Genomic DNA, 22,022 nt, shown 5'->3' with positions numbered 1-22,022 from the left:
AGGAAGAATATTCAAAACACCATGATTATGCATGCAATTATCTCTACCAAGGAAACCACTGGTTCATAACTATGAAACCCCTCCTTACTGGGCAGATAAAAGCAGAACAGCTTAGTCTAAAGTGAGACAGAGAGCCTGGAGCCTGTCTCCTCTCTCTCCTTTCATTGCCCCCACCCAAAGTTCCCCCACTCACCCACCCACATCCCATGTACCAGGAGCCCGAGGGTCCCATCAAAAACAATTTGCAAAGCACTGGTTTACGCATTAATTAATAAAAAAAAAAAATCTAAGATTAGGCAAAGCAGTGATTTGGGACATTTTCCCATGAGAAATCAAATGATTTCCTCTTGAATAAGATTAATCGGAGAGTTATTGCGTTTGGGCCCTACAGAGATGAAAACGGGTTGAATTATAAAGCCCAGAAACATCCTTCTCCCATCGCTTGAGAGAAAATGCAGCAAAACAGAATAATTTGAATTCACCAAGTGAAAAGATGCTCAATGCTATTAGGAATTTTTGTGAAAAGCCTTTAAATTCCAGGCAGATTTCCTGCAGGTGGGTACATGTGTGTGCAAACTTACTCATTTTTATTTAATGAGTGTCTTATGAGCCCCGTTATTGACCATTGCAAGGCAGAAAAAGGAGATGGTTAAAATCACCGCATCATCAGCTCCCATGCACACGAGCAGGGTGGTGGTTGCAAAAACACTCACTCTTTTCTACTTTCATTCGCTTTGACTCCATGAAGGCCACGTTTAGTCTCTGCTCAGTATATTCCTGAAGGAGATCTTCTCTCGCTGCCAGCATTTTCAGGGGGTTTTTGGAAGCCTGCACCCGGCGCTTGGGCCTAACTGCACGCTTGTGTTCAGCCACCGAAGACGTCAACCTAAGGAGCAAAGCAGAGTTGCATCCTCGGTCTGCAATATCACCCACTCCTGGTGTATTTGCAGGTCTCTGACCTGAAGCAACGGGCTCCACAATTTTATTTCCCAATTTCATTATAAATTTTATGACTCTTCCTCCAGACCACCACTCCCCTGACATGGAGTCACAGAATATTGGGGATGGAAGGGAAATTCAAGGAGAGAGTCATTTAGTTCAAGAGCCCAGCCAATCCCAGAAGCCCCCACTCACCCAACCCCGTGATCTCTGCCTAACGGGCAGCTCATCCCACTACAAGGAACTCTGAAGGGTAGGAAGTTCTTCCTTAACCTTATCACACCCACACACCCATCCTAACTCTCCTGTTGGAATAATACATACGTCCACTTCTTCTGTCGCTGGAAGTTCTTCAAGAATTTATAGCCAGCCATTGCTTCTCTTTTATCCCATTCCCTCCAGAGGAAACCTTCTCTTTACATAATAATTTTTCAGTTCCTTCACCAACTACCCCCATAACTAGCCTCCTGTCAACCCACTGCAGTCTCTGAAACCACTATTTTGAAGAATGTATTGAAATAAAATAGGCTCAGAAAACCAACTCTAACCGCCACACATTCACATAATTCTCTAGGGCAGAAGACCAGGCGTGGGGAGGTGGGCAAACCCAGTCACATGATTTCCCCACAGATTCCAGCTGCTGCTGGCAACTTCCTACTGTACAGGTCTCTGTGCCTGAAAGTCTTTTTTATATATAACATTGCCCTCTGTGTGTGTATGTGTGTGTGTGTGTGTGTGTGTGTGTGTGTGTGTAAACATACATATATTTAAATTACATATAATGATTTAAACAATGACATTTGGGTTAGGAAAAGATTAAGAAATGGTTAAATAACCATATATACAAATACCCAAAATATTATTTAAACATGGAAAATGCAAATTGTTTACTTTTTTAAAGTACCAAATTAAAAAAAAAAAAAAAAACAGACCCAAAACTAAACCCATTGAAACATGCAAGGAATGTATGTATCAGAATGTCTTTAGGAGCAATTTATGATAACTACACAGACTCCTGGAAGAGACTGTAACTGATAAATTTGTAGGAAATAGATAAATGTGGTCAATAGCTGTGGGTTTGGCCTATCCAGCAGAGTATTCTCCTTGCGTCTGGTAACAGCTGCTTAACTTTGGGGGACCCACCTCACTCCACTCCCTGTCCCCCACTCTGGTTCAGGAGGGGATCCAGAGATCAGCTCTGGCCAATCAGCATCTTTCATCCCCTTGTCCACAGTGATTGCTCTACGGATGAACTCAGGCCCAAGAAAATCAAGCCTGGAACTTCTGCTGGAACTACTGGAGAGAGAAGTTGCCTGTGCTGGAGTGGCTAAGTAGGTAGCTAAAAATCCAGAGGGGTAGTTGTCTCTCACCACCTGGTGACACCACCTGGTGACAGCCTGACTGAGAGTAAAGCCAGCCCAAAGGAAAACAGGCAAGAGCGAGACCACATTCTGATGAGCCTGCAGGCCCTGAGTTCATGCCTATACTTTTCAATGATTGAAACTGTAAATAACCCATACCTTTTTTTTTGCTAATGTCATTTTGACTTGGATTTCTTTCTGCCACTTGCAACTGAAGGAATCTTAATACAATAATCGTTTTTCTTAAGTGGTTTAGTCATGTTACTGTATCAAGAGAGACCCTTGAACATCACTGAGAAATCCCTCAGATCTACTGATTTTATAAATTACAGTAAGATAAGTGACATGTTTTATTGTTTTTCTGGTTAGTTGTATTAATCTGAACCCATGAGATCCAAATATTTCTCAAAGTCACGAGTAAGGATTCAAATGTCAAATAAAAGGGAGGTATAGACATCTCTGCTAAATGATGGTTGTCTAAAAAATCTGCAAAACATTGTTGGAGTTACGTGAAAAATCCAGTGACATTTTTAGGAACAGGGCTAACGTCTGTGGCCCATGCTGTGTATGCAAGACTTTCTGTCTGAATGCACATCTGTTGTGGGGCACACATGTTTTATCTACCCCTGAGCACTGTGCGTGTGGCTCAGAGAATACAGTAGTCCCCCCAATCCACAGTTTCACTGTCCATGGTTTCAGTTACCTGTGGTCAACCATGGCTCAAAAATATTAAATGAAAAATTCCAGAAATAATCAATTCATAAGTTTTAAGTTGTTCACTGTTTGGAGTAGTGTGATGGAATTTCCTGCTGTCCAGTTCTGTCCTGCCTGGGATCTGAATCATCCCTTTGTCTAGTGTCTCCACATTGCATATGCTCCCGCCTGCTTGTCACTAGCTGTCTTGGTTATCAGAGTGACTGTCATGGGACCACAGTGCTTGTGTCCTAGTAACCTTTATTTTACTTCATAATGGCCCCAAAGTTCAAGGGTAGTGATGCTGGCAATTTGCATATGCCAGAGAGAAGCCATAAAGTACTTCCTTTAAATGTAAAGGTATGTATGCATAGGAAAAAAACATTATATATATAGGGCTCGGTACTACCCACGGTTTCAGGCATCCACTGGGGGGGTCGTCAAACTTACACGCCATGGATAAGGGGGCACTACTGTAGTTATTTGGCTGTAATGAAGTTCTATCCCAGGAGATAACACAGTGAGGGAGGAGATCCTCATCCAGGTACTGGGTGGAGGCCGATGAAAGAATCTGTTCTCAGTGGGTGAAAGACAGAAGTGGCAATAACTCACTTGGGGGCATAAGGATCGAAAATCACATCGAAGTCTTCGTCCAGCTCCACAGGGCTCCTCGGCATGGTACAGTCCACACTGCGGTAAAATTTGGCAAAGGTTTCATCATCGTCTAACTTCATCACCTCCTTAACAGATTTGCCAGTGACGGTGAGTACCGTTTCTTGCATCCCACCAACTGTCAACAAATAAGCAAATAAATAACATAAATTTGTGTATAAACATGACACCAACTGAACCTCACAATATCTTAAAAATTATTTCCCCCACTGAGTTCCAGGAGTGGAGAAAACATAATAGTGACATCCAGGGCCCTGTGGATGCTTCCTAGGCTTTCCTTGACTTCTCAGGAGAGGACTTCCTATCCGAACAAAGCTTGCACCATGATGTGGTAGGAGAGAGGGAGGCTGGCCTTGCTGCATGCAAGCCCACTCGGCGTATCTGGACTTGCTCCTTTTGCTACTGGAGGCAGAACTAGCCTCGGCCTCATTCTAGGTCAAGGGTTGGCAAAATCCTTTTCTGCAAAGGGCCATGTACTAAATATTTTAGACTTTGGAATGGAGACTAGATGGCCTGTTTTAACTGCTCAGCTCTGTTCCTGTAGTGCAAAAGCGACTATGGGCAATACCTTAACAAATGGGTATGATCATATTCCAATACAACTATACAAAAACAGGTGGATTAGACCCCTGGGCTAGATCACTGCTACATATAGTATGTAATAAACTGAACTGTACGCATTCCTTGCTTTGCCAGGTTATTCTATTGCATTTTTATATTTGTGGATTAAAGGGGTTATTTGTATTATTTCCAACCTATTAGGGACCACTGCCAATCATAGGGACTCCCAAAGCTTAATATTTGATGAGTTTCAAGTACTGGAAATTTTTATTAAGAGATAAGGCTGTTGTTGCATATTATTATTTTATTTTGTATACTTCATTGACTTTTGTATGGAAATATTTAATTTACCGGAATTCTCTTTTAGTAACCATTTGTGATTGATTATAAGATATAATATCAGCTGCTACTTTATTGGAAATTGACATGTGCAATTTAAAGTTCATCAGGCCCAAGATCATGCTGGTTTTGTGTAAAAATCTGCTTTCAGTGTTCAAAGCAAAATTAAATCATGATCCTGATTGGATGACATCTCAAGGAGTTAGATTTAGGAACAAATGTTATTGGATAGCCCAAATTTGGTACATTATCAAGAAAATGAGAGCTTGGTAATACAAGCAGACTTGACCAATAACTTCATTTTTTAAAAGATAACAACAAAGATGATGCTTACAGTATGAATGGGTGCAGTGCCATAGAAAGGGCACAATTTAGCTGAGGAGAAAAGCCATTAATGACAATTGGAATTTAGGGATTTTGAGAGAGGATCAGGTTCTTTTTAGGTTTCCTTAGCCACGCGATGAAATACGAATCTCGCTGTGCTATAAGCATATAAACCAAAGCTTCCCTCTAGCTTCTGGCATGTACCTTTATTATTCAGCCTTCTTAGAAAGGTTTCCAGCCTATCCAACTTCAGGTCCGATTCTAACTGCATGTCTGGTCTGGCTTCGATATCTAGGCAAATAGAAACCAGCAATGAGAGAGTGCCATGAAGAACTCTTCCGATCGTAAAGCCACTGGCATATGGGGCACCTTGGGGACTTACCTTCCAGGGGTTTGGAAACTGGCGTTGTGCCCCTTGTTTTACTGCAAATAGGGGACGCTACTGGGGTTATGGCAGTGGGTGATGCCAAACCTGCAGAACAAACAAGGGAGCTATTTAGTATCTGAGGATCATTTCTGGAAATTCCCCCGGACACTGCTGGATCTCTCTTAGCCTTTGTGTGGATGTTACAGAATTTATACACACGCATGCATGCACACACACACGTACATTTGGCAGGTACCATGACTATGGAGGACAAGTGCAAATGTAGGTAGAATTTGATAGTTTCTAAGGACTGTAGTAGCTGATAAGCTGCCCTTCCAAAATGAACAATGAGGACATGAGGGAAAAAGATGTCCCTAACGTGTAAATGGAATACGAGAGTACAACAGACAATCAGAATATACTTGAACAAATGGAGTTGTGAGTTCTGTAGGCCTTTGGGGTGGTGAACATAGTTGATGAGAAAGTTTAGTTGCACCATCTCCCTCAGAGGAAATGGAGGATGGTCTGTGTCACACTGGCTGGCAAGTAGCCCCGAGCACTGGAGTTTTCCTCCAGGCTGAGGTGAGGGAGGGACAGTCTGGCCCTTGGGCACATCCCTCAGAGGAGTGTGGTTCTATTGAGCAATAACCCAACAAGTGGTAACCTTTTAGAAGAAAAACACAGAAGAGTATAGGTTTAAATTGATTTGTGATTGGTAGAGGGTGTATTCATTTCAGGTATAGCTGGGAACCAGCCATATGCTTTCACAAATAATTTATCAAGAAGCAGAGTGTGGAATCTTTAAAAGGAGAACGGTAAGGGACATATAAAAGGGAAAGAAAGGAATTCCAGCATAAAGAAGGTATCTACCTGGTTGGAACAAGAAACGTTAATTAAATCAAAGATGAATATTTTTTCCTAACCTAAGTAGAAGAGATTAGAATGGGAAGTCATTAGTGCATTTACAAAGAACAAAATGAGATGCTAATGTTCTCTGCATTCATTTGTAACAAATATGAAATCCTTAGATGGCATTGCCCCTTTAAGCACCACTCAAGGAACAACAGCAGGAGAAGATGTCACTCAGTATCACAAGCTCTTCTTCTTCCTGTGAACTGGAAAAGGACGTATTATTATAGCATGAAAATTTAAAGGAAAAATACTGAAATATGGTTTCAAGCTTAAGTTTTAAGTGATATTGTAGAAGTACATCTCAATATGTATGTATATGTGCTTGATGATGTCACTAAAATTAAAAAAATGTATTTCAGTTACCAGACCTGCAAAGGGTTTCTATCAGTGAGAAAGTAAAATTCCTTGAAAAATAATAAAGAAAGGTAAAATTTGGTATCACAGGCTGGGACAATAAATCGTTGCCTACTAAAAGGATGCACGAGAGACATGGAAAGGTTTACTAGCACAGAGATCATTAACTCTGTAGCTAATAAACAGACCTAACTCAGAAGGCAACCAGGAAACCCCATTCTCTATACTGTCAGGACGCCCCCTGCTGCCCATTGACGCAGCAGCACGCAGGGGAGCTCTTGGAGATGGGCCATCTCTTTCCCAGCTAGAGACAAAGATTTTTCTGCAATGGGGGAGGGCATATGGATTTAAATTACATAATGTTAAAACAAAACAAAGCACTCCCCAGACCTCTTTCCAATGAATTCTACATGCAATAACCAGTCTCCCACTCTCTTCGGGATCATTTTCACATCGTTCTTATTCAAAGGAGTACTTTTCTTCCAGGAGAATACTAGAATACCATCAAAACCTTGTGGAGTACTAATTGTTACAGAGACTCTAGAAATGTCAAAAAGGGAGAAAAGTCCTAATGAGGCTAGGGGGCAGCAGAGTTTTCTGGGGTGAGAGAATGAAAAGCAGGGTAAGCATGCCTCTTGGCAATTCCTTGATATGCAGTAACTTGCAGCTGCGAGATGTGCCATTGTAACCAGATGAGATGGGAAGATGCCGTGGCTGTAGTGTAGGGAGCTATTTTATTTTGTGGTGAGTGTACCCTGGATGCCATGTTACCGCAAATCAAAAGGAGCTCACGACTCAAGCGAAACACATAACCCAGTACATGGTAACCAATACTAGAAAAATAAGGTAGTTTTTTCATTAGATGAAAAGTATAAGAAAATTATGTCCTGAGTAAGCCATATAGCACCTGTTAAAGAAAGATCCCTGATTTATTCAGGAAAATGTGAGCGCAAACTCATCCACTATGGGACAGGAACTTCTTGGACCTTGCTTTCCAAACCTGCACGAGAGCAAATCTCCTTCCTCTGACATTGCTGTGGAGGAGGGCCCTGGGATTTGGTAGCAAGGGCCCACTTACAAATAAATTTTGACTTTTAAGATGGAAGAGGAAAAAGACACCAAAATAAAAAGTCATCAGGATAAAAGTCCAGGCTAGAGATTGGGAGATCTGAGCTCTGGTTCAAGTGCTCAGCTTGAGTTCTTCACTAATATGGGTTTTAAGGATGTGCGGTTAACACAGAGATGGAGCTCAGGTTAAAGGAGTTTAACATGATTATACAGTTCTGTGATTTGGGGAAGAAAACACTCAAATGCTACCTCATTCTGCGAGAGTACATACATTATCTGCTGTTATCTTTAGACAATTCCAAGCTTAGTTAAGAATTTGTTAGGGAGGATTCTTCCACCAAGATATGAGTTAATCACAGTTCAGGGGTTTTCCCTCCTTCCCTTCCTTCTGCAAAGATGTAGTATGAAGTTCCAATGAGGCAGGCATTATTTGTGAGTGAGGATCCTGAAAGGTTTTGAGAAAAGGGAAAGATAAACCTAGAAAGCTGATGATGAGTTAAACCTGAGTGAAGGTAAAAACATTTATCACCAGGCTAGGACATTTGCATTTAAATAATAGCTTAGAAAATGAAGGTATGTGTATAGAGGTGACAAAGAGACCCCACATTTTAACCATTTCCTACAGGATATGGAGGCTCCAAGCTCTCTGGTGACTTTACTAACCACATGCTTCCTCAATTTCATAAATCTTTGGATACAGACTTCAAATTAGTTCCAAGAGCTCAGCTGCAGAGCAATGACCATCTGCAGGGAAATCTCACTTCCTTGTAATTGGATGTATCTTATAAACACTATTTAAAAAATACCCAGAAATCAGGCTTTGTAAGCCAGAGACTCTGGTTTGATGGAAAGAGACCTAGGAATTAGCCTACAAAGGAAAAGAGATACACTCCTTCTTCCCTGAGAAAGGCTAATTTGGGTTAACTGATTGCCAGATGGCAAGAAAATGGAAATAATTTTTTTTTTTTTGAAAATGGAAATAATTTAAAAGCAATTATGGGAAAGGCCTAAGATTTGTTAGAAGATTTGCAATTGCTTTTGAAACCTGTGTTCAATTTCCAAATGGCTAAGTTTTGAAATGTGACTAATTGAATTATGCTTCTTACACTGAAGATGATGTTGTGTATAACAAATTTTAATAGGAATATCTCAAAAAACTAATTCACACAAAATTACCTAAAAACCATTCACACAACTTCAATGAGAGCAAAAATGAAAAAAGACCATGGTTTGACTGTTTTAACCGAGATGTCCTACGCTACCCTCCATGGATGATGGAGCATGCATGCACATGTGTACATGTGTAGACACACACACACACCCATGAACACTTGCACCCTCTGACCTTTCTTCACCATTCTCCCGGCCACCGTAAACTGGGTGGAGTCATTAGCTGCTCCTTTGCCTTTTGTCTTCCAGGCTTCCTCTCTCACAGTGATGAGGTGCTTCCTCTCTTCGATAGTCATTTGGCTCTCTCGACTTTCTGTAACCCGCTGTTTTTAACATGTACAAAGGAGAAAATAAGAGAGGGAAATGAGACAGCTGTGAATTTTAGCTTGCGGCATTTCATGAGCTGAAAAAAAGGCAAAAAAGAGTACTACATTGTCCCAAACTGGCCATGACTGTTCTACCTGAAATGGGTTTGGCTTCCTTGTTTGCAGCTTGAGTTAGAGATCAGCATCAAGAGTACTGAAGGCTAAAATTACAACTTAGTAGGCTTTTTTTTTCCACTTATTTATTTGGAACACTGGAACACCAGAATGACACTTTGTAAAAATAAACAAAAATAGACTGCCTTCATGCAATGAACTTTACAGTGTTTTAAAGTTGCTCTGTTTTACCTGTCTGGTTAAATTAAGTTGATGAGGAAATATATAGTATGCATCACAAAGAACACAGTCAATCTAGAAAATCTTATCCACTAAATTCACAAGGAACATAGTCAGCTCTAAAGTAGGAATGCCAGATAGGAATAAGGTGTACCATGAGGTTTTCTGGAACTCGACGCGCTTTTTCCCAGAGCAACTATGTTATATGAGAAGTTAGGTAACCAGGTGCCTGGATGTGAATTTTAGGTCATAATATATCTGACACTGAGGATGAACTGTGTTCTAGATATAACTTACCTATGTAATAACATTTCTACCTAAAAAACGCTTTCAAAAGTTTCTAATTGGAGTTCTGGAAATCCCTCCCTCTTCACTTTCTAAACCATTGGTGTCACTCCTTTGGCTTAAGAGGAAGAAGCTGGAGTGGACTCGAGAGCGACCAGGGCAGAACTGGACTAGCGTGACGGGGCTGAGGTAAGAGGATGAGGAGCCAGAAGGAAGCAGAGGACAGGGCTCAAGGCCCTCCGGGCCAGCACAGAAGAAGGAGCATGGCCAAGAGAAAGAATGTGGATGATGACAGCAGGGTGACAGTGGGAGGGAGGTCCTCAAATGTTGGCAGGACAGAGTTTGTTTTCCCTGCTCCCTCACTCTAACTCCCCTTTCACCATAAAACCCCTCGGGTGAGGGGCATGGGTCAGGGTGAGAATCAGGGGAGAGGGGCAGGAGCTGTGGGAGGTATGGAGGAAGGAAGAGAGGAGAGCATCCTCCCAGGGTAAAGACAGCTTCTCTAGGCTGTCCATATCAAGGTCATTCCAGGAAGGGGCTCTAAAGATGGCAGCGGCCTCCTTCCTGGGTTTGTGCTTTTGCTTTCATCTCAGGATCTTCTTAGACTGAGGATGCCATTTCTGCTAAGGCATTTGCTTTCAAACTATAGTTGAACTCTTCTTAATTATTTCTGGCAGTTTTCCCACCTCCTCTTCCCTCATAGGAATTTTTCCTTGAAAAAGAAGTCAACACAGGTCAAAGGGATGGTCAGGCCTTCCACTGACACAGTGCGGGGACCAGGAGAGTCCTGAGGGGGAATATGTCCTAGGGTGGTTGATTCTTGCTCCACAACTCTATTCACTATGGCAGATTAGTTTCCCTTAACTGACCAATAGGAAGTAACTTCCGGATTCATTGAGGATGATAGAAGAGATGGGCACAGGTCTTCTCCTTAGGGCCTTCGAATGACAGAGGGTAATAGAGGGGAGGCATTTTTCTTTCCTTTTCAGCAGTGTATTAATACCATGTCTGCACTGGTAAAAGTTGGCTTAAGCCATGGATATGGACCATTCCGTCATCTAGTTTATGAACTTTGATTTTACAGAATTTTTTAATGGAGCAATCATAGCCAGAACTGGTTCTGAGTTCCTTGGTCATTTAAATTACGTTAAAAACCTTTTCCTAAAGAGACATGACAACTAAATGCAATGCATGATCCTGCTCAGATCCTAGATGGAGTGGAAGTGGGGCTAAAAGGTACGTTATTGGAGGGCTGGGGGATTGACAACTGAAATATAACTGTGGATTAAACATTGTATCAATATTACATTTCCTCATCTTGATCACTGTATTGTGGTTATGGGAGCATGCTATAGATTGAATGTTTGTGGTCTCCCCACCCAGCCGCCCCGAAATCACAGGCTGAAAACTAATCTCTAATGTGATGGGATGAGGAGGTTATATACAAGTAACTTTCTGAATCATATGCCCTTATTAAATAAACTATGAGGTTGACTTGCCAGGAAGACCTCATCAAAATTCATAAAAAAAAAAAAATAATAAGTTTTCTTTCAAAATGGAGTTTCAGGAGTGAAATTTAATCAAATTAATATGGCACTTGGCTTAAAATATTTTGAGAAAATATTATAAAGTGCCAAGAAAGTTTGCTTCTCCAGGGATCCAGACATCCCTGGTTCTGTAGTGAACTCAGTAACACGTCTGCAAAGTCCTGGGTGTGGGAGTGGGTGTGGTCACTGACTCAGAGAAATGGTCTCCCCGAATCAGCAGTTCCATTTTCCAAAGCTCTAGGATTCCTCTAGAGCTTCTGGGAGAATGTGACAGATCCGAATCCTGCAATGATACAGCTGTTTTAGATTTTAAGGCTTCCAATAGTTTGCCAGACCTATGGTAAGAAGGTGCATTTTTAAAAATCCCCTCTAAATAATAACATTATACATAAAAGTTTTTCCTTCTGTAGAAGTTTCATCTTAACTTTGGGGCCCATGAATTCCTGCTACCTCACTTTACATGGCTCTATAATGAGGGTAAGGAATATATAGCTTGTTTGTTCGCTAGAGAATCTAATAAAAATATATCCCAAGTTGCTATTAAATTATAGAACTCAAAATTTGAAAACAAGTAAGATAGACATCTTTGTCCATTTACTTTTCTTTTTTTTAGCTTAAAACGTCATTGCTGCTCTGTTTATCCCTTCAAAGTTTTCCTGTCCTCGTTTAGAAGACATAATACATATTGTAGTAGCCTTGTGCCGTTCTCCAGGTTTATCTAGTTTTAGCCGATGATGTTTAGTATTGACTGCAATGGTAAGAGATAGTTGTCAGAATATAAATAGAGCCCTATCCTATCTGTCCTTCAACTCTTTCAACTACAGATTCTATGAACATGGTATGGAGAGAAGGCGAGGGGCGGGAAAGTGTGTGTGTGTGTGTGTGTGTGTGTAAGGCAGTGAAACAACTGGAAAGAGAGGAGGGTCGTAAGGATGGTCAGAGACTTGGCAGAACACAGCTTAAAACGGCAGAGGATCAATCTGCAAGTGTTTTCAGGTTGCCACATTGTTGACCCTTGAACAACATGGGTTTGAACTGCGTGGGTCCACTTACATGTGGATTTTTTTCAATAAATACTGTGAATATATTTTCTCTTCCTTAGGATTTTCTTCATAATATTTTCTTCTCTCTAGTTTACTTTATTGTAAGAATACATTTAACATACAAAATTTGTGTTAAATGAGTGTTTATTTTATCCATAAAGCTTCTGGTCAACAGTAGGCTATTAGTAGGTATATGCAGACTTTTTACCGCACCGTGGGGGGGGGGGTGCAATGCTCTTAACCCCCATATTGCTCACAGGTTAACTAGACTGAGAAATCATAGTGCAGATTTTACTAAATGTTTCTGACACAGGGAGGTGATACAAAGGAGAGCAGAACTAACCTGTATTACCAGGATAGGTGCAGACTCAAGGATAAAATTCTCCCACAACTGAAGAGCTTTGTAGGTAGAAAATATTGTGAACTAGCTTGAAAATTTTTATCTTATTCACAACTAGTTAAACTAAATTACAGAGAGAAATGATAAAGGCACATGTTAAGTAATAGAAATAAGGCAAAGGGACAATCAAGTACTTCTCAGTTTTCAAAAATGCTATCACCATTTAGAATTCTGCACACTGTTAAAGAAATTTAGCTTTACCCTCGCCTTAACTGAGTTTAGTCCACCATCAATGCACGTAGCTTCAAGCGGCCTGAACAAAACAAGAAAAAGATCTCAAATGGGGCATAGACCTCAAAGTGATCATAATCTGGTCTTGTCATCAACTACCAGCTCCTAAAATGAAAGGAGGGGAATTAAGGGAAATCTTACATTGGTACAGCTCTGAAAAATGTGAGGAAGAAGAAACTGTGTTGCAGCTTGAAAATGAGACAACTAATCCATTTAGACAGAGCTTGTGTGCTGTTTAAATGCTCTATTTTCTTCTCTGAGCCGCTGCATTACCAAATACTGACACCAGGACTGTTGGAGGTAAGGACTCCCCTGATCTCTGAAAACAGACAAGCTAGTGCTTCCCAAATAAATATTTTATATTTAATATAAAATATAAATGAAATTTATATATTCTGTAAAAATACAGAAGTTTGAAGACATGTTAACTTTGAAATGATAAAACATAGACTGCCCCTGGTAAATATATTTTTTAAAACTTAAAAAATATCTGGAGAGATGTTCCATGTTCATGGATAGGAAGATGCAATATTGTGAAGATATCAGTTCTTTCTAACTTAATCTATAGATTTGATGCAATCTCAGTCAAATTCCCAGCAGTTGTTTTGTGGATATTGATAAACTTATTCTAAAATTTATATGGAGAAGCAAAAAATCCACAATAGCCAACGCAATATTGAAGAAGAACAAAATTGGAGGACTGACAGTACCTGACTTTAAGACTTACTATGAAGCTATAGTAATCAAGACAGTGTAGGTATTCATGAAAAAAAATAGACAAATAGATCAACAGAACAGAATAGGGAGCCCAGAAATACACCCACACAGATATACTCAACTAATCTTGAACAAAGGAGCAAAGGCAATACAGTGGAGGAAAGACAGTCTTTTCGACAAATGGAAAAACGGGACAGATTCATTAAAAAAAAAAAAATCTAGATACAGACCTTACACCCTTCAAAAATTAACTGAAAACAGAACATAGACCTAAAATGTAAAACACAAGACTACAAAAATTGTAGAACATAGAAGAAAGTCTATGTGACCATGGGTTCAGTGATAACTTTATATATATATTATTTAAGGAGTTCAATAACGTATCTTTGAAAGTTGACTTATTTGGAAGAAACAACTGATGTCCCCTTTTAGTGATGGAATAGCAAGTTTGCTCCAGATTCCAGCCAGTTTTGTGTGGACACAGCCTGGCTGTGTGGAGCTGGGTTCTCACAGACCAGCATTCCTAACTTCAGAGGGAAAACACCAAGGAGAGTGAGGGAAAAAAGTCCACCTTCAGGAGTAGAAATGGGGAGTTTCCATTTGTTGAAGATGCAAGATGAAGACAGAAGGACCCCAAGACCTCTCTCTGGCAGCACTCTGTCAATTTCTTATTTGAAATCCTGTGCCTCAAATTCAAAGACCTGTTTTGTTTCTAGGAGTCCTAAAGGGACGGTACAGTCATGAAAATTTTACGAGAGGCCACTTCAGAGGTCATGATGTCCCAGTCCTTGTGAGGAGACAGACGCCCTGAGAGGGAAGTGACTAGACAATGTTCCATAGATGGAGAGAGAGAAGAACCTGAGGTTTGTGGCAAAGTGGATGCTGCTGCTTTCCATTGTTCTAACACCAGGGACATTCCAAAGAGAACAGAAGACAATCACTGATATTTTTAGCTTTAAAAACTATTGCATATTACGCACCAACAGCATCCCTAAGCCCAGGCCATGTCTTCCCGCTGGGGCCCATGTCTCCCCAGATGGGGTAAAGTGAGGATGGGGATGGAGAGTTGGGGGCAGGAGGCCTGTGGCTTCTCATTTCAGTAGAGCCACTGCAAGCAGCTCATGTCACACTGACCTCTTCCTTCCTGTATCTTCCTCCCTGTCCCTTCCACACTTCACACTGTCTCCACTGCACCCTCCTGGTTTATCAAGCTAAGCAAGATGGCATCACTGCTGAGTTGGAGCAAGGAACCCTCTGCTGTGTTTCTTGGGCTCCTGGCTTGATTTTGGATGTAAAGCTTGGAGACTGAAAGGGAAAACTTTCTTCTTCAACTGGTTTCATGACTATGAGGTCAATTAATATCATCAGGTCTACTTGAAAGTCTGAGCCAATGAGGTGATGTGTGTGACTGACTCTAAATACATGAAGAACTGATTAAACACACACACACACACACACACACACACACACACTCACACACACACTGAAATGCAGCAATAGAGTTACTTTCCCAAATGAAACAAGTTCTTTCCTACTGTTCAGAAATTGCAATGAGGCTTAATATGTGTAGGCTTTTCCTCACCTGATTAATAGATACAAAGGACAGGTATTTATGGGCAGCAGGTATAGCAGGAGAATAAGTAGAAGCATATACAGGTTCCTATAGAGCAAAGCAAGAGGATTAGAGGTGAAAAGAGAAGATTTATCAGAGCGGGAGGGGGAAGGGGAGAGACAAAAACAATGATCTCTCTAATAGAAGGTTAATTTACTCATTGCAATTTCAGGTATCCTTTCAAAAGAGTCCTTCCTATTGTTTTATTTTTTTAGAATGCTGAAATAAATCCACACAAGCACAGTAAATACCCCCGGGTCAGCTTTGTGTAGTAATTAAATGAATTAATGGCAAGATTACTGCAATTTATAGAAGATATTCAGTTACAGAAAGGGGAACCATGGCTTTCATCAACAATTTTAACATTTACGGTAAAATATCTTCTTTAAAATTAAAAAAAAATTTTCATTATATGATTTTAAAAAAATTTCAGGAAACAGGATAGCTCTCCACTCTGGATGAAGGTGGCATCTTTTCCCAGGATAAAAACAGAAAAACAAAAAACAAAGAAAAACCGAAAAACAGGGAGAGGGTCCAAAGGGAACCATCGCTGATGAGAATTACACATGGTGGGCGTAACTGGCTATAATCTAGAGGATACCTATGTTAGAGTCAGGCTTACCCAAAGCAGATTAGAAATGGCACTATCATCTGTAAATCCTCCTTCTTCCTACAGGTTAAAACAAATAGGTAACATTGCAGAGTATCAGAAGAGCAGGGTGGAGTTGGGTGTCACACTCATTTCCCAGTGTTTGTGCCTGGGTTCAGTTAGAAGCATGCACATGCTCGTACAGCAGGGGGCATGAAGGCCAAGTGCACTCATACCCATCAGCAGGACGATGACCTTTAATCTGAGCCTCTCTCTTCTTCCTGCCCTTGCTCTTTGCATTGACTTCATTCCCCTAAATCGTGAATTGGAATTTCAGTGACAGCAGGCAATTAGAACATGCAGATTCCAATGTGGCAGGTTTACCGTCCTTGAATTTTCAAGGACTTATTTTTGGAACCTCATAGATCTTAGCTTGATTCACTGACCTGATCCTATGGAAGCACAGTACATATAAAATCTTAACCTGTGTCTCAGAAATACACAGGTTGTAACAGCAAACTCTACAGAGGGTTTTTATTTCCTGGAAAAGTCTGATATTGTGGGTGATTATCTTAACAAAAGAGTACAGGATTCACTGTCTATGCCTTACTGTCAAATATGCCAAAATGGGGTTGGAATTTAAAATAATTGTTTGGTGAAAATAAATAACTGCAACTGAGTTGTGACAAAGATACCCCTGCCAAACCACGTCTTTAAAACTTCGCTTCATTTCATTTCTCTCACTCTTTTGATGGAATGAGTTACTCTGTAGGAAACTGTCCATAGATCGTGCTCAAATACACACATTCCACACGGTGTGGACCAGGCCAAATCTACAAACCAAATGGCTGTACCGTCTTTAGAACGAATTATGTATGCTACAAAAGCAAAAATGTTTAAGTCAGGTTAGCACTGCCCTAGTCTAAGCCAAGAACAGAAGAAAGAGAAGAAAAGAAGGGTGGAAGGGAGAGAAAAAAAGAGAGGAGAGAAAAAGAACCCAAACCATTTGTCACAGAGTCAACTAGATGAATGATTAGTGCTTTTAGGCCCCAATTCATCAATCTTGATATTAGGGATACACTTGGAAAGCAAGGAACCGCTGTTAAGTTACATACTCTCCGAGGCATGACTGATCTTGTAGCAGGGAAAAGAAAACTCTAACTTAGTTCCCCAAATCTCTTCATGGGCCAAAAGAATATTTTCTTACCATAGGACCCCCAACGAAATGCTGATTAGAGCACTACAAATTTGTTTTGTTTGGGGACAAACCCTTTGACAGAAACAGAACAGTTATAGATTTCCAAGGCAATGTTTACATTTTTAATGTGGTTACTAGACAACCTAAAATTACTTATGTGGCTCATGTTATATTTTTATTGGCCAGCAAGGAGTGTCATAGGGGCAATGGAAGTGATTCACAGAGTCCCCTCCCTACTTCCTGCCTCCTCTGCATTCCCACAGGCTGCAACTCATGGGACTGGGCTTACCACACACAAAAGCTTGAGAAGGACCAACTGTAAAATGCTTGGTAACCACAAATAGACACTGTTTGATGAATTCAGAAAGTGTGCAGGAAGTGACAATCTGACTGTAAAACCAGCTCCTTTCCACCACGGTGGAAAAGACGGAAGGTTCTGGTGTTTGCTCCTGAGCAGCTCTCCATCAGTAAGTCTAGACAGAGGCCATGCGGCAAGATCCTACCTGCACGCATCCCATGTCATGACTGTCCTTCTCTCTCCAGGGCAGCACTCACACACCCAGTGAGCAGTGGTGATTTCTGAAGCCCTCCTCAACTGTTTCGGGACCGTCTTAAGACAGATCAGGTTTAAGGCACCTCACATCTGAGCACAGTGAATGTGTAACTGAAATATATTGCTGGCCCGTGGAAAGAAATCAAGCCAAGGGCTTATCTGAGGCCATGTGAAAACCACTTGACCTCAACAGAACTTGAGATGCCCCAATGTCTGCTGTACAAGCCTAAAATAGGTAGGCTTATTTTAACTTCAAAGAGCTGATTGTCTCAGGCCAAAGTGAACTAGGTCACCGAGGAGTGGAAGGGTGAGTTCACTCCTGCTGCAGAATCTGCAGCTTCCATTAACCCGGAGACATCACTTCATACTCAAGACCCGGTCACGCTGAGAGCTCCAGAGCTTCCGCTAACTGGAGTTTCCATCCCAGGGGCAAGTGCAGTCACCTTCTTACATTTCTTGCCTTCTAAAAACCTTAGCCAAGTGTTCCGGCAGTTCAGATCTCATCCTGTACTGACAGCCTCTGGTTTTCACAGCCTCAGGTGACCTCTCTCTTCTAAGCAGGTACAGCACTTATCTCATTCCACTATTCATGTGGAATCTACCAAACTTTGTGCTTTGAAGCTTTAATTTTCACCTGGCCACATGGGACTGCCAGCTCCTAAGGCTTTTTTGCATCTTCCAAAATGACCAACAAGAGGTAAATGTTAAAGTTATTTTTCAACCAATGATTTTACGACCTTTTTAAATAATGTTTGTGGGCATTAGGGATAAATTATTTGAGGGACCCAGTTTGCTTTCACTTCAGGATCTCATCCTTACAATCCAAATTTCACACATATACAAATCCAAAACTCATAGGTTATTATACTTGAGAAATTTACTAATGGTCGAGAATTAAGTGTTTTTTAGTCATTATCTTTACTATCATGTATGTCTCAAAAGAGAGAATTCAAATCACTGTTCCAATGCAACCTAGGAGACACAGAACTACTAGGTAAAATGGTGTCAGAATGCCCGCCTCACAGCTCTATGTGCACACTTCCTTTTTGCATAAGTTTCTTAAAGCATCAAGGTCACATTCATAATTTCTCTCTTTCACAAATGCTCGTTTTAGAACTAGCAGGGGTCCAGGTGATCATCTGGCAGAAAGTTTTTTGTTTGTTTTTTTTTTCTTTTCTGTTTGAAGACTTCTGGTCCTGAAAGTCGTCTAGTGGATGTGTCACAGGTACGCCTTGCTTTCAGCCAGCAAGCACATTTGCAAAGGGCCAAGCAGCAGGAAAGTCACCATCTGCTTTGAAAGTGTGCACTAACTAGTCAAAAGCTGGTCATCATTACATTAGTAATTGAACAACTCATCAATACTTTTGCATATGAAATCCTTGCCAGTATTGATAACGTGTTACTACATTTTATGTAAACTTGTAACATATTTTCCTGTGTATTCTCAATAAAAAGCATACCTGCTCATTGTGAAACATCACCAAAGGACATTTAAGTCCATCCTTTATATGCAATTTATAAACTGTTAGGTCAATTAACAGTTTTCATTATAAAGGGTTTAATACATTATAAAATCAGACTTCATTTAACAAGGTTTTAAACCTAAGTAAAAGTACACACTTCACAATTTAGGAACTTGCTTGCTGATATTGATGTAGGTGGTACTGTTCCCAGTTATAGAACATGTCCAGATTTTTACCTTTTGATCAATGTAAGCTGCTGTGAGACAGATGTTAAGTGTGCACACAAACGGCAGGAAAGTGCTAAGGCTTCACAGAGCAGTGATTAGTGAAGTTACGCATGCTTGACGATTTGATGCACTTCCAAGCGTGATGTTAGTTCAAATGCTTTTTCCTAACATGGAAAACATTACCTTCTTCTTGAGTGACTGTTCCACGTCTTGTACAGGCAGGCTGCTCGTGACAGACGCTTTGCCATACTCCTGCTTTCTGGTAAGTCTGTTTTTCCAATCTTCCTCTCCACTCTTCTTCAGCAGTGCTAATCTAAGGGGAACACATACCAACCAAAGAGTTCAGTACCAAACTCTTACTTGTAACAGAATCATAATTTAGGTAAGTTAGAAGTCTTTGTCCACTAACTGACCAGAGGAACCTAATTTTATTCTTTTTGAATTTCATTTATTCCAAAGAAAGTATGTCTGGGAAAATAATATAGGAGTCCCAAAGATTTTAAAGCTGATTGAAATGCAAAGCTGAAATCTGACTTGTCAGATAAAAGACGCCTCATCATTCCACCAAAGAAGAGCTGTGATTTTTCCCTTGTCCTTGGGCTGAGAACATGCAGATAAAAAGTAGCCAGTCCCCAGAGAAAAAGAATGTCAGCTAGTTACCCCTTCTGGTCGCTGGATGACATAACATTTAATGACTAAGGCTGGATAATAACTTTATTTGCAGAAAGCAAAGCAGAAGTGGGTTTAAAAACTTAAAGCTATGAAACAACGACCATCTCTTAATATCATACGTTTCCATTACAGGTAAAAGGTGACGTTTAAGGTGATTTCTCTTCCTGCATTCTAAGCCCTGTTCTTTTCTTCCAAATGAACTTGGTTTTTCTAATCTATCGTCTTAATACAGAAACTCTTCTCTACAAACCCATTTTAAAAATGATCACCCCAACTTTCCTCAGGGGAAAGCTATACACAAAAAAAGAATCTAATTAACTGACATTTTCACCTAACCTACTTTAGTTCAATTGTGGTGTGACTTGATATAAAGCGGCTTGGATGCTACAATCTGTGAAAGGTTATTTTCATGAACATGAGGCTGTTTCAACTATTTACTATAATGAAGGAAGAAGTCTTAGGCATTTAAATTGGATAAACAAGGTAAAGATAAAAGGCAAAATAGTGGTGATCATTAAATTCATTTGAACTGATGCTCAAATAATTTAAAAATTGGGGGGGGGGGGAATTATTAGACCATTGCCTTTTTGCTGAGCCTGACGGGCCTGGTCTTTGAAATGTCATTAATGCATGTCCATAAACAGTGTATTTTTAAGCAGCACATCAGCTCTAGTTCGGCTGTTAACTCCAGTCAAGTAGCCTGTCTCCTTCCCTTATTCATCATGTTAGGAACTGGACTGGATGGTCCCCCAGGGCCCTTTGACTAAGTTTCCTGATTGTATGAAATATTTGAACTGGAGATGGGATGAGATATATGATACTCCATAATAAACTTTTGTGAAGAAAATAAAAACAAATTTACAGTACGTAAACAAGAATCCATTTATATCTACAAATATATACATAATTACACCGTACACTTGTCCATTCAGTCAAATCAAAAGGAAGCCATGAAGAAAAGAAGCCCCTAAAGGGGGCAGGAGCTTCTGACTCTGGACCTATCCTCTCCCCAATATCTTTCTATTCCTTCTCTTCCCTTCTTTCCCTCATCCCCCTGCTCCCCTCCCCCCCCACCCTTTGCCTTCCTTCCCCTTCTGCTATGTGACTACAAATAGGACCTCAAATGACCATTCTATAAAATAGGTATAATGTCGCCTCATCTATCTGTGATACTGTGATTTCAATAAGCAATATATTATTGATCTTTGTCCTGATTTCTGGCACAAAATCATAAAACTCCTGGAATTTCCTAAGTGATGAGAGCCATAAAAGTGTCTTTTATTATATTAATACAGTGACTTTTGGGAAGCACCTAAGGATGGGGGCTGGTGCCAGGAAAACCAAACATGTGATTAGAGGGTTGGAGCTTTCAGCTCCACACACTGACCTCTCGGGAGGGGAAAGAGGCTGCAGATGGATTAAATCATTGGTCCTTGGCAACTGAACTCAATCATGTATAATGAAGCCTCTATAAAGGCCCAAAAGGGCAGGGTTCAGACAGCTCTCAGGTTGGTGGAACATGGGGACTTCGGGAGAGTGGTCCACTTGGAGAGGGTATGGAAGCTCTGTGCTCCTTCTGATGTACACTATTCCTTTTACGATAAACCAGTGATCTAGTAAGTAAAGTGCTTTTCTGAGTTTTCAGAGCCACTCTAGCAAATTAATTGAACCCAAGGAGAGGGTTGTTGGAACCCCTGATTTATAGCCAGCTGGTCAGAAGTAAGGGGTGGACTTTCGACGGGCATCTGAAGTGGGGGCGAGAGGCAGTTTTGTAGGACTGAGTCTTTAACCTGTAGGCTCTGATGCGATCACCAGGTAGACAGTGTCAGAATTGAGTTAAGTTGTAGGACACCCAACTGGTGTCAGAATTGCTTAGTTATGGGGGAAAAAAAACCCACACATTGGAAAGTGGAGTCAGAATCCTACTAAGACAGGCCTCATTTGGCTCAAGGATCCATTTAGCCCTAAATTCTATAATCTATGATGTTTGACAGTACTCTACATGCTACAAGGGCTAGTTCATGAACTTGAAAACAAATTCTAAATTTAAAAAAAAAACATTTTCA

General features: G+C 40.6%; 1 protein-coding gene across 24 annotated transcripts in view; it reads right to left on the bottom strand.

Moving 5' to 3' along the window:
* Nucleotides 1-22,022, bottom strand: part of SVIL (supervillin) — a 222,385-nt gene that overhangs the window by 26,968 nt on the left and 173,395 nt on the right. For 16 of the 24 annotated variants that reach the window (XM_074324735.2, XM_074324729.2, XM_074324730.2 and 13 more), the window contains 8 exons: nt 19,468-19,597; nt 15,877-15,924; nt 15,225-15,302; nt 8,936-9,083; nt 5,272-5,361; nt 5,094-5,180; nt 3,606-3,783; nt 714-886 (listed from right to left, as the gene is read on the bottom strand). In XM_074324735.2, the coding sequence (XP_074180836.2) occupies nt 714-886; nt 3,606-3,783; nt 5,094-5,180; nt 5,272-5,361; nt 8,936-9,083; nt 15,225-15,302; nt 15,877-15,924; nt 19,468-19,597 (932 nt within the window). The remainder of the gene's footprint in view (nt 1-713; nt 887-3,605; nt 3,784-5,093; nt 5,181-5,271; nt 5,362-8,935; nt 9,084-15,224; nt 15,303-15,876; nt 15,925-19,467; nt 19,598-22,022) is intronic. The other 8 variants (XM_074324726.2, XM_074324728.2, XM_074324738.2 and 5 more) reach the window with 2 other exon arrangements.

The sequence above is a fragment of the Rhinolophus sinicus genome, chromosome 1, assembly GCF_057876585.1.
Source record: "Rhinolophus sinicus isolate RSI-liver-muscle chromosome 1, RSI-T2T, whole genome shotgun sequence".
In the NCBI taxonomy this organism is placed as follows: domain Eukaryota; kingdom Metazoa; phylum Chordata; class Mammalia; order Chiroptera; family Rhinolophidae; genus Rhinolophus; species Rhinolophus sinicus.
The sequence above is the reverse complement of the archived record's forward strand: the minus strand, read 5'-3'. Positions and strand labels throughout refer to the sequence as shown.